Here is a 12790-nt window from a genome sequence, read left to right on the forward strand (position 1 = left end):
AACAATGCACATTGTAAACGTGTCCCAAATAAAAACCAGACAACTTAACTGTAAATATTTTTATTAATATTATATATATATATATATATAGGAATGTGTAACCATATGAAAAGGTTTATAAAGGTGAATTTACAAAGGGTTAAAGCCTATAAGGCTTTCAGAGGTAATTTAATGTATCTGACAAAGTAGCCAGCAAAATGTACTGTACATGCCCAACTTGGTGCAAAAGTAATAAATATATGTCCCGGTCGATCAGTCATCTGGAAACTGCAATGGCAAAGTCTCTGCATCGTTCATTCAGCAGATGTAATGAATATTTGTCCATTTCAACTATCTGTCACTTACAGAACACTGACAGATCTGTCCCTTCTGTACTAAAGATAACATTTAGCCTACCCTATATATGAGAGTAGGGGGTAATGGATTTTGTGCATGGAATATTCCTATTTTTGTATATTATTATATATAATTTGTAATTAAAGATGGAGCTGCCATACTCCTTACTGTAATTGAGACCTTCTCCATAGGCTTTACCTAAAGAGATCTTAAAATTGATACATCCATACAGCAGAACCAGCAGCCTTTTGAGGCTCAAGGTGTTCTTGTATTTACATAGAATTTTTTCTAATGGCTTGGGGATTTTGCCATGGGGCCATACAGCCTATATTTATGCCACTGGCTGGTCCAGTGAATTCTGTATTTTCACTTGAAACAATATGGCAGATCCTAACAATTTCCATATGTATCAGCTAATATGTAGAGGAAGGTCCTGTTTACCCTTAGCTATGCACACATAGTCCATGACAGGGAAAATAACAGTTAAGACTGCTTACAAGCAGGGGATACTTTACTTTATACAGTTCTGAGAGCTTGAAGCCCCTTTCTAATGTAATGGACAGTGCCTACACAAATTCAAAACACGTCTGAGCTCTTATGATGCCACAACCCAACATACAGAGAGGAGCACGGTGTGTTTTATTAATGAATATTAGTGATGTGCTGAATACATAGTTTTTACAGCTTTGTCCAAATACTAAACTAAATCAGGATGTTGCTTTCAGCTCTCCAGTCGTTAAAGTCATGTGACTAAGGGCAATGGTACATTTTGTCTCTGGTGGTAAAACACTGGAATTTTGTAAGCTCCTCAACTAACTCCTCCTCCATGTTCCAGTGCTTAGATGATCCATATATTACCACTGACACCAAAGCATTTCTTTATATTTTGCCCCCCTGCCCAAATTAAGTGCATAACATTGCCCTAAGCGTTGGATTTGTCCAGTTCCTGCAAAAAAAGTGCTGGGATTCGGCTGAATGCAAATGGATTCGGAGCATCCCAACAGAAAATACAGATGTTATTTAATGTCATTGTAAACCTGGCTGGCCGTAAGTTGAGTTTTAGTTCTAAATAGGTGAATGGTAAAAGAGTTAAACACTTTCATTTAAACTAAATTATTATTCAACATTTAAATAGCATCAGGGAATATACATATTGGGAAAACAACGCTATAAACATGAAAAACAAAAAAGTTCGACTGACAGGGCAACTGCTTGGATGCTACTGTATTATACAAAGATTAACCATTTTATTTCCAAAACCTCTCTCCAGTAATAGATTTTAGATCTATTTTAAGGGTCTTGAAAGTGGGTGTGTTTTGAAAAATTGGGCGTGGTGACTTCTGACTTCCATTACCGGCCCTCTGCCACACTGGCAAGGAAAACTCCAGCCCTCGATACCACAGAAGTTGGACAGCTCTGGTCTAGAATCACTGGGCATGGTCAGCTATTAACAGGCATGAGTGGCTTTCTAGAGGCCTCGCTGTCGAAGGAACTACATTTGTCAGCACAGTTATTGTACAGGTATATCTAGGTCTCTGGAATTTACTGCCACTCTATAATTCCAGGCTTTTCCCCTGGCCAAGTACATCAAATTGAAGAAAGAGGAGCAAGCAGGAGGCTATGTCTATGGAGGGGGGAGGGGGGGGGCAGGTCATTTATAAACACTGGGCAAATTTGCACGTGGGCAGTAACTCACGGCAACCAATTACAATTCTGCTTTCATTGTTGAACCTACAGCTGGCTGGAAAAATATAATTCTGACTGGTTGCTATGGGTTACTGCACAGGTGCATGAGCCCCAGTAAGTTCTCACCCCCTAGCTCACCGTGGCCATATTTTCCCTCCAACACAAATGATAATCCTATAAGACCATGTATCACAAATATATTGGTTTTTTTTTAATAGCAACATTCATCTAACATGAAAATTAGTTTTTTAATGCCTAATCATTTTAATTGTTAATCATCTATTTATAAATAGAGTTTATTTTCCATTTATTTCCCCTAAGATATGATACCATTTAATCACACAGAGCTTTCTAAATGCAAAAAATCAGGGTTAAACTAGGGGTAGGCAGAAAAGGCACAACTATAGGGGGTGCTAGGCATAGTTGGCTCCTGGGGGGTGATACGATCAGAGTTGCGTGCCTTGGTTGCCCTCCCAACTTGGCCCCACACTGAAAAATATATTCCAGCTATGAATATGGGAATTCTACAAACGCAGCAATGTAAAAGGACCTTCTTTTCACGAACATTAGGTGTAGTGCTGACCTAAGCTCTATTCAGACATTCTTTACCAGGGAAAGCAAATAAAAATGGAACCTAAACCCTATTTATATAAGTATATTTATACAAGCAGGATAATTCCTTTGCACATAGAAGGTTATTGCTGCTTTATAATAACATACCAAGATTTATATTATATAATATAACTGACAAATGCAGAATCTTGGAGAAAACCACCTCATATAGACACCCAATAATTATTAAACCTTAGCTCCTAATGAATTGATTCCGTCTTTCTTCTCCACCTGCATCCTGTGCCCTCTTCTATCCACAAACAACAAAGCCAGTCTTTTTTATGTTTCAAAGAGGATTTGGATTTCCTTACAAGTGATCCAGCCCACTCTGGGTTAATACCCTTACAGAAGCACATACGTGTAGATGTAATAACAACAGCATAGGGCATCATGTCCGTAGTAGCGCTTTATGTCTGTCTTGGTGCATTCTGTGTGCCACTGCCAGCAATATCTAGAAAGGAAGAGCAAATATATAAGTTTAACTTATAAGGTCTATTTATTTATATATACAAAGTCTGACAAAGTCTTCAATGAATTGACACATTATGTTAATGTTGGTTGTATGTGTTTGGAATACCATGCCTATCTGTTGGGTGGCAGTGCTTGGCATCACTCAGCACCCACCTGGATCCTGACTCCCCAATGCAATGATCATGTGGCAAAAAAAGAATTTTGATTCCCCAATGCATTTATCATATAACAAAAGAAGATTCAGACAATTATTCCTTCCAGCATGAAAGATAAATGGAATCCAAAGGTAACAAGCAGAAATGAATGACCCAACAGTAATCTTTTACAACTACTAATTCAATTTTTTGTTTATTATTATTAAATTCTAATTATAAAGTAGAACACAGGCCCTACTGTCGGGGCTCATGTTAAACAGGGTTGCATTTTAGTCATTTAACTATTTATACTACTTACCTTGTTCTTTCTTCTTATTTTTGGAGTTCTGCATTCTGGGGAGGATAGTTGCCATTCTCCATGGGTATGCGGGCTGTAAGGTAATAGCACAAGAATGAACCGATAACAACGCAACATACTGCAACTCCCATATACAGTAAGTGAACAGAGCTAAGAAATTCTCCTTTGCTGAATGTTGTTGTGAATTATCTATTCAACTGTTGAGAAATATGCCCTAAAACACTAGTTCATTTAGTCTACCCACACTAGCCTTTGAAATAGGGCCCCTGACTTTTACAGCACAACCAGGGCAGTTTCTTGATCAGATCCCAACTATGGCAGAGACTCACTACATGTGCAATGAGTTTAAAGCAACTAAAAAGGTGTCTTTTTAATGTAGTAATTACATTAACATTACACATTATCTGATAATTTCTAGTATTTAACTGACATTTCCCACTGCATTACTGCAATGCTTGATCAATATTTCCTAGCACCCGTTCTCCTGTCCAGTAAGTAACCTTTCAGTGTGTATAGGCTGGCCTAAGTTATGTAGATGTATGAGCTCAGAACTTACGGGAGGAACATTGTTCAAATCCTGTATTTGTGAGTGCTCGGGATGAACCACTGGAGGGGGATAACGGATCTGCCAGTCTTCAAACGCTGGATAGACCAGGCCAGGTGGGCTGTACGGATATTGGTATGGGGGGCAGACATGGCCCATGTGGGGATCTACTATATATCTCTCCCCTAAAGCCTGAAAAACAGAGGCAATTTAATGAATTCATAAATTCACTCCTATAGATTGTAAACCTTTGTGCACAGGACGCTCGTTACCTATTGTATAAATTTATCAGTAAACTCAATTAGATATAGCGCTGCGGAATATGTCGGCACATTATTATTATTGTTATTAGTATTATATTTATTTATAATAATAATAATTCTAAATCCAGCTCAGCACAGATGATTGCATTTCTACTTTGAGGTGCTTTTTCCTAATAAACAAACACCTCAAGTCTCAGGTAAAGATCATGACACCCACCAGGCCTGTATTTGTGGTGAGACCACAAAGGCCCGAGCCTAGGGCGGCACAAATTTAGGGGTGGCATGCCACCCAAGCCGCACTGAAAATTTGCTTGCATACAGAGCAATACGGACATTTTGGGCCCCCCCCCAGTGATGTTAACTTTCCTTCTCCCTTAATGTAATGTGGGCCACTTACCTTACACCCTAACCAGGTGCCCCTGTTGAGTGGAAACTGCACCGGCCTGGGGTACAACTGTAGGAGCGACACATTGCCATGTTCTTTTCTCTGGATCTTCTTGTTCCGTTCCGGATGTGCATGCATGATAGAGTGAGAAGCCAAGTCTAGAAGCAAAAACTGGCTCTTCCCTCTAATGCGCATGCGGAACAGGAGCACAAAGAAGAATAAATAAGCAGAAGACGATCATGGTGCTCCAACAAGTACTCCAAGCTGGTGCAGTTTTAAGTTAACAGAAGCACTCCTGCAGTCTCAGGTAACTGATTATAGTCACCTAATATTTATCACCCCTACTGATTATACCATTATCCTTTAAACACTAAGGGCCTGATTCACTAAAGTGCGATAAAATGTGCGCTATTTATAGCGTGCGCTATAAATTTTTCTGCGTCTTAATGTTTTGCACGATTCACTATAAGCATACTCGCGCTTTTTTACGCGCCATATTGCATGCGTTATTTAACTCGCGAAGACTATTTCAATGCGGTATTTGCCGGTACATGTGCTAAATTACGCACGCGAATAGTCGCCGCATATGAATGGTAGCATAGAAATATTAGCCACATATAAATAGTGCATATAAATGGTATCATATAAATAGTAGATGCTTATAAATAGTAGCCACTAGTGATCAGCGAATGTGTTCTGGTTATCTTTAGTGAAAAATGAGCAAATCTTTCGAAAGATCCACGAAACGGCAAAAATGTTGTGCGGGCAAAAAAATTGTTGTCCGTGACTATTATTTTTTGACGCTTGTATAAATTTTTGGATGTGCGGTGAATTTTTGCATGGCAAATTTTTTCATGCGTTTTGCCATTGGCGGATTGTTTTGCGAAACGCATGAAAAAATCCGCCGCAAAAAAATTCAACGCACGTCCAAAAATTCGACTTCAATAAATAACACTGCAAAGTCCATATTTTATTGCAAAAAACTCATTTACTGTACTTTTCTATAATTATCGCCTGCCTGTAGTAGGTGTTAATTTTCGCATAGCCGAATGCGATATTTAGCGCGCAAAAGTTATAGTGAATCATGCGATCATATACTTTTCAGTGCGGAAATTAACGCATGCGGTAAAACTAGCGCGAGAAATACCGCATGCGGAAATGGCGATTTATCGCACGCGATAATACTATGGTGAATCGCGCGCAAATTATCGCGTCTTTTTTACCGCAAAAAAGCGTGCAATATTTTTTAGCGCACTTTAGTGAATCAGGCCCTAAGGCTTTTATTTAGCAGTGTGAGATTTGTGCCTGCCCACTCATGCATACAGAATACAGTAAATAATTCTCTGACAGACTTACACATTTTCAACCAAAAATCTGGCTCTAATGAAAATGCATCTGCTGACCTTTCATAGAAAATGCTGTGATTTTATTAATGCTTTTGCCTGACGCACGCCTGGTGACTCATGAGGCAGGCTCCAAATAAAACAATATACTTTCCTGTATTCCAAAAATACACTATTCATCGAAGCAACAGGGAGACGTTCTACAATCCACCTTATCAGCACAGAGGTTTGTGGCCATTTTCTAAAGAAATACTGAATATTGCTTCCCACAGCTTCATCTGTGTTTGTTCAACCCTTTGTTGAGCAGGCATATTTTCAGCTGAAGAGCCCTTACTGTTTAGTATTTATTTATATAAGGATGGTTTCAAAACTATGTGTTTCTGGGAAGAACCTCCTCCTTTTGTGAAAGTGGGCCTCACACATCTGAAACCCATTTTTTCCATTTCTAGCAGGCTTAGGCCTGGGTGATTATATAACAGAGAGGACCCCTGACCTATATATTTTTGCAAGTTTTAAAACCGCTGAATGTTTAAAGAGAGAATATAACTGCCTTTTTGACATAAGCTCAATTAGTTGGGCTTATGTATATGTATGAAATGAAATCTGAACTGACAAAAATATAAATCCTTGCTGAATGAGCTCATGTCAATGTATGTTGGAAAGTTGCTTTTAATTACATTTTCTTTCATTAGGCAAAATCTTATGTTTGGGTTAACATCTCTTTTATAGTGATATACAAAAGTTGCTCTTTTTAACTCAAACATTCTTGTAGTTTGGCAAAAACATAAACAAAAGGAGAAACAAAAATCATTGGAATTATACCTGTTTCCTTACAGCGTCACGAGAAGATTCCATTTCCCTGCGCAAATCTTCCTGGCATGAGCGCAACTGAAATCAGACAAGGGTTGGTTATGCATAACATATAACCATAAATCCATGACTATTTTTATTGAGAGCTCCACATGGATACATGAAACAAAATGTTTTCTCTCCTTTCTATTTACACAATTGTAACAGGAATGCAGCACCTCACAGTACATCCACAAGGCATACAAATCCCTGATTTCTCAGATAATATCTAGGTGTCCAGTATTTACCTGAGTGTTGACCTGGCCCAGTTGAGTCTGTAGCAATTCCAGCTGTCTCTTTAGTTCTTCTTTCTCCTCATTCATTCTCTCCCGGTCTCTCCTTTCCTTCTGGAAGTCTTCTTCAAATATTTTCACCTGAATAAGGAGAACAGTGTTAAGTAATGGTTGGCCTAATCGGTGGCATTAAAATAACTCTTGTACAGAGCCCTTGGGCAGCTGTTCAGAGCCTTATCATCCCAATGAATCACAGCAAGCGCTGTTGTAAAGAGAAAATCCCATGCCACCCATCCCTCTAGGATGCCAAACATCATAACTCTTTATTGCTTGGTAGGTGGCCCACCCAATCAGATTATAAAGAAACTGGACTGTCATAGCTGGAACTAGGGGTAGGCAGAAGAGGCACATGCCTCTATGTAATAGTGGGGGGGGGGGGGGGGGGGAGAGTCTCTAGGAATATACCTCTACCCTAAAAGGTCATGTCAATACAAAAATAACTTTTTGCCTAATAAAAGAAAACTTTTAACCTCTTATAAGCAGTAAGTCCCAATTTAATATATTTAATTATCCTTTATGTATATATTGTAGAGGATTTTCACCTGCACCCAAGGCTTTAACCCACTGTGTCTTGCCAGTAAACACACAAAGCAGCATACATCAGAAATACAAAATCACTGCCAGTCAGGTCCTCAACGGCTGGCACAGTAGGTTTTACAACAATTACCGAAGGCTTTACAACAAAGTGGTTTAAATCTTGGTTATTATAATGTTCATCCAATCCAAAACTGCCAATACACTGAGTTATATGGGGAGGACAAACTGGTTTAGTTGCAGCACCATCAAGCTGAGGTCCAGTCAGTTGCAGTATGTGGTCTGAAGGGCTTTTAAGTAAACAGGCTTGGGTGCTTTAAGTGGACAGCACACACTAAAGGATCTATTACCCAAAGCTCTTTACAGTTACACAACAGGCAACATTACAGGGCCGGTTACCAAAAGTGCTTTACAAATACAAAAACAACTTAAACCAAAAGGGTCAGTTACCCAGATATCTTTACAATTATATAATAACACTGAATTAAGGGAAAAATTCTTGGGGGTGCTACCCATACTTAGCTAGAATGTGCTATTTGTTAGAGTATATCATCTTTATTTTATGAGGAGCTTTGGCCTCATTCAAGAAGGAACCATTTATTTCTTGCAGCACTTGTTTCTACCAAAGATATCTGTGATTGCCATGGGGGACAACAAAGGCAGCTATCATTATAGGTCAAAATTATGGTTTAATGATTTCAAACATGCAGAATTTTGGAGATGCTGTTGTTGTTTTTAAATGTTATGAAGAATAATTATTATTGGAGATCTTGTGGCCAAATAATACAAATGAATGTGAATGGCTGCTAAAGAGCTGATCCTATTGCTGAGGTAGTCAATACAGAATGCACTCTCCCATCATTTTGTCTATTTGTATAGCAGCAGAAGGAAATTCAGCCCATTGCTCTGGGTTCTGGGAACTGACGTGAACTGAAACATTTGCAGTTTCTCATAAGACAGTCTGTGTTTACTGTATTTAAACAGATTTTACTGTAAGTGACATATGCAAAGCACTGACACTATGCAAAGCAATTACTCAAGCAATTATTTTCACTTTTATTTTTCCTGCAGAAATGTTCTAGGGGATGATATGCTGGCTTAAGCTTTAAAGTATTTCTCTGTATGGGCTACTGTAAAGGTCAGGGCTGTTTGTATATTTAGACCCCAACAAAGTTATTTTAAGCAAGACTGTAAGATTACTGCTACTTGTGTAGTGATCAAAACTCCCCTTTATTCACTTCCTATAGGGTGATGGCCGATAAGGAGATTTGTCGCTACCCCAGGCAACTGACCTTCCCACCAGTAATAATGTAAATCGCCAGTGGGAAATCATATGTGGCACTTTGTTTTCTGAAGTTGCCTCACGAAAAAACTTTATGAGAAAACAGAACGCTATGTATGTTTTACGACCGGCAATTTATATTATTGCTGGTGGTAATGCATCTCTCAGTCTGCCATCGCCCTAATGGCTAGCCCAGCAAGTAGCACTGCCCGCACAGTTATCACCTGATAAATCAACATTATTATAACTACAGGGACAGTGCTACTCCTTCCCATTGTTGTTCATATAAGGGAAGCAAAGTAAAAGAAAACAATATAATCATCTTAGTCAATAATCCATACAAATAAAAAATGAAAAAGAAAAAAACTTTTAGTGGCTTCTTCATTTAAATTTGATACACACAAATTCAAATATCCCGACAAAATGCAGGAAATGGAAAACAGTTCGGGAAAACCCAAAGCTCTATTCTGAGAGGAGTTGAGGGTTCCAAAATACCTGTTGCTTAAGGATATCATTCTGCATTTGCAGTTCCTCCCGCTGGGGGAGTCTGGGGTCCTCCAGGGATGCAATTAAGGAGGGAGAACAAGGTCCAGACCCTTGCATATTCAGTGCTTCTTCCAGAGCCTGAAAATAAGCAGAGATAATGTAAACTGACACTGATTGAGAAAAATGTCGCACTCAAATTGTCGTTTGAGTGCCAGTCTGGGCCTGGCATCCAGCCCCCTAAGTTTAAGCTGTGGAAAGCACTGATGTTGCTCAAATACCTTGTTTAGCCGGCTAATCTCTCGTTCCTGGTATTCCCTTTGCTTGCTGGTGGAGCTCAGTTGCTCATGAAGAAACTTATTCTTCTGTTTCAGTTCCCGTACCTCAGATTCTAGTTTTTGGATTTGTGACTGTAAAAGAGAATAACAGAAACTTTCAGAAAATGTGCAGAGAAAACTCAAAGCTGTGAGCAGCTGTTATCGCATTATGCCTCTCACTGCCTGCTGTACCTTATATTGAATAGGCACATCACTACCATAAACAATTTTGGTTCTCTGAAACCTTGTAAAACATCAAGTTTGTGGGCCCTACATTAAAGAGTTTCACTCAACCTAGAAAGAACATACTCTGGTGCAACTATATGGTGCTCCTGTGCTTAATCTAGATAGCAATAATGCCAGAGAAGCAGCAGGGCACCCATCAAGTATATATTTCAATTGTACAAACATTTAAACTGTATGGCTAACAATTTCATAACAAACCCTTTTGTAAGGGATCTTGTATGCAACCATCATGTCTTTTCATATAAATGGACTGTGAAGTGCAGACGGGTTAAGAGAGACTAGTTGGCAAATGGATTGAAAGATGGAATGGAAGACTGGCAACATGCATAGTGGGTAACACTAGCCAGAACATAGAAGGGTCATTTATCAAGCATACAGCAGGGTGAAAAGTGTGAACAGGTGCATGTCAGAATGTTTTTTGCCCAAAGACAAGACACAGGTCCTTGAGTTCCTAACTGGAGTGCTGCAATATGCACTTTCCACATGAATACAATGTGGTCAGTAAGTAACACTGATAGACCCTCTTTTGGCTCCTAACTTGGGCGCTATTCAAATGTTTAATCCAACAAGAGATGGAGAGCACAGCGAGATCCAGGAACACAAGCATTTTATTTGCTTGTGTTATTTATATGTACCCAGCTTTATCCACAAAATAAAGCTGAATTCCATCAGCCTTACTATGCAGCAATGTGTTGTCAAACACTGGGAGCTTTTGTTGAATGCACTGAGAGTTAAATAGAGGTGGTTAACATTACACTGGATGTAAATAATTGGGACACATGGTGCTTCAGAGGCACACATCAGCGATCATTACACCTCCCTGAAACCCAGAAGGAGACCTTGCATGACTACATTATGAATAAGGGTATGACACATGTTGCTCTGCCTGCTCTAATAATGTTCCATGAAGTGCTGAACATTCTACTTATAAGCTAGGTCATCCAATCATGCTTGGGAGAAGTGAAAAGAATGAAATTGTGGACTGTAAGCTACATGGGGCCCATTGATTTCATACATTTCACATTATAGTAATTTAAAACTGGTAGGAGTAACTGGGATTTGGGTGCAAATCAAACATTTATGAATCACACATATATGAATAGATACAAAGGTATCGCAGGGACTTTGAACACAAAAGTGTAAATATTTATTTTCCGCGGTTACTATTTTACCTGTGGCATGCAGCAAATACGTGGTTCATGTGCATGTGAAGATTTGCCAAATGGGATCACTGATAGATAATTATTTGCTTTTAAATAAATAAGGCAAACAGCCAAAAAAACAAGGTCGAGTTCCCCTAACCCACACAGGAAGAATCTCATCTGTTTTGCAACAGAATAACCTCTACAACTTGCTATAGTTAGATAATTAGATTACCAGAGCTCAGATAATTCTCTGCATAAAAGACCTCTGTTTATCTGTTCACTTGGAATCTAGTTATTTGCTTTACAAGAACCAAACATGGAAAAGCTTTAATTACCTTGTTTAGCTCAAGAAATAAAACCCAGTGATTTTTGTAGATTAAAGCAGCAACAGCAATAGGTCTGTACAACACTTCTATGGGGAAATTCAATAATGAAAGAAAATGTTTGCTTCCATTTTAGCAAGTCTAGGAAATATTTAGAATAGATGATATGCCAGGAAGGGACACTGGCACCTCTATGTTTCCCAAGCAACTCCACAGATGGAAAACTGCCTGCACCAACAGCACCCTCTAGTGGCACTTGGTCAGAATGCTAAGAATAATACAATGATTAGGGGCTACGCTCTATAACAGGGATCCCCAAACTTTTTCACTCATGAGCAACACTCAAATGTAAAAAGGTGAGCAACACAAGCATGAATAAAGTTCTTTGGGGATGGCTGTGATTGGGTATTTGGTAGCCCCATAGGGACTGCTAGCCTGCAGGAGGCTCTGCTTGGAGTAAAACTGTGTCTCTGTGCTTCCAAAGCTTGTCTCCAAGCCAGACATTTAAAATGGGCACCTACTTTGAGGCCACTGAAAGCAACATCAAGGGGGGGGGGGAACAATGTGTTGCTCCTGAGCCACTGGTTGTGGTCACTTCTCTATTATATCCATCCTTTTGACATTTATCTGTCCTCTCCTTGTTACCCACCAGCTCCTTTATATCCTCTCACCTCCTTTTCTTCAATTTTGTCTCTAGCTAACAGAAGTTTTCGGTCAAAATCCCGCTGCTTCCGGTCCTTTTCTACTTCTTGCTCACTTTCAGCCTTTGATGCCTGGGAGAGCTTTTGCCGCAGAGATGTAATCTGAATGAGGAATTTGACAGTAAAAAAAAGAGTGGAAAGGTGGAAGGTTTTAAAGCATAATAATCTACCTAAAATACACAATTGTAACTGTGGGGAAGAATCAGAAATCTGCATTAGGTCATTTAATCACATACGTGAAAATAAGAGTGAAAAAGCAATAGAAGAATGTCCATTCCCTTCATTGGAAGATAGTTACCTTCTCTTCATATTGCATTTTCATAGAGCGAAACTGCTGATCCCATTGTTTGTTCACTTCCAGAAGCTGCAAGTGAGAAAATATTAATTAGTAAACGAGCACCTCTGCAGAATTACTGGTAAATGTCCATAGGCTGAATTGGCACCAGTAATAGATAATGTATCTTTTTGCAATATAGCTGGATACTTTATGAAGACACAGCAGGAGGAAACTGATCGTTTAATTC

The 12790-nt window shown here is 39.1% G+C and overlaps 1 protein-coding gene across 1 annotated transcript in view; it reads right to left on the reverse strand.

Moving 5' to 3' along the window:
• Positions 1 to 2211: 2211 nt before the first annotated feature.
• The window catches only part of tnip1 (TNFAIP3 interacting protein 1), a 44810-nt gene continuing 34231 nt past the window's right edge, over positions 2212 to 12790 (reverse strand). The window contains exons 10-18 of the mRNA NM_001079235.1: positions 12565 to 12630; positions 12237 to 12368; positions 9816 to 9944; positions 9547 to 9675; positions 7191 to 7316; positions 6916 to 6981; positions 4115 to 4294; positions 3559 to 3631; positions 2212 to 3085 (exon numbers count right to left, since the gene is read on the reverse strand). Of these exons, the coding sequence (NP_001072703.1) occupies positions 3042 to 3085; positions 3559 to 3631; positions 4115 to 4294; positions 6916 to 6981; positions 7191 to 7316; positions 9547 to 9675; positions 9816 to 9944; positions 12237 to 12368; positions 12565 to 12630 (945 nt within the window). The 3' untranslated portion in view covers positions 2212 to 3041. The remainder of the gene's footprint in view (positions 3086 to 3558; positions 3632 to 4114; positions 4295 to 6915; positions 6982 to 7190; positions 7317 to 9546; positions 9676 to 9815; positions 9945 to 12236; positions 12369 to 12564; positions 12631 to 12790) is intronic.

The sequence above is a fragment of the Xenopus tropicalis genome, chromosome 3, assembly GCF_000004195.4.
Source record: "Xenopus tropicalis strain Nigerian chromosome 3, UCB_Xtro_10.0, whole genome shotgun sequence".
In the NCBI taxonomy this organism is placed as follows: Eukaryota; Metazoa; Chordata; class Amphibia; order Anura; family Pipidae; genus Xenopus; species Xenopus tropicalis.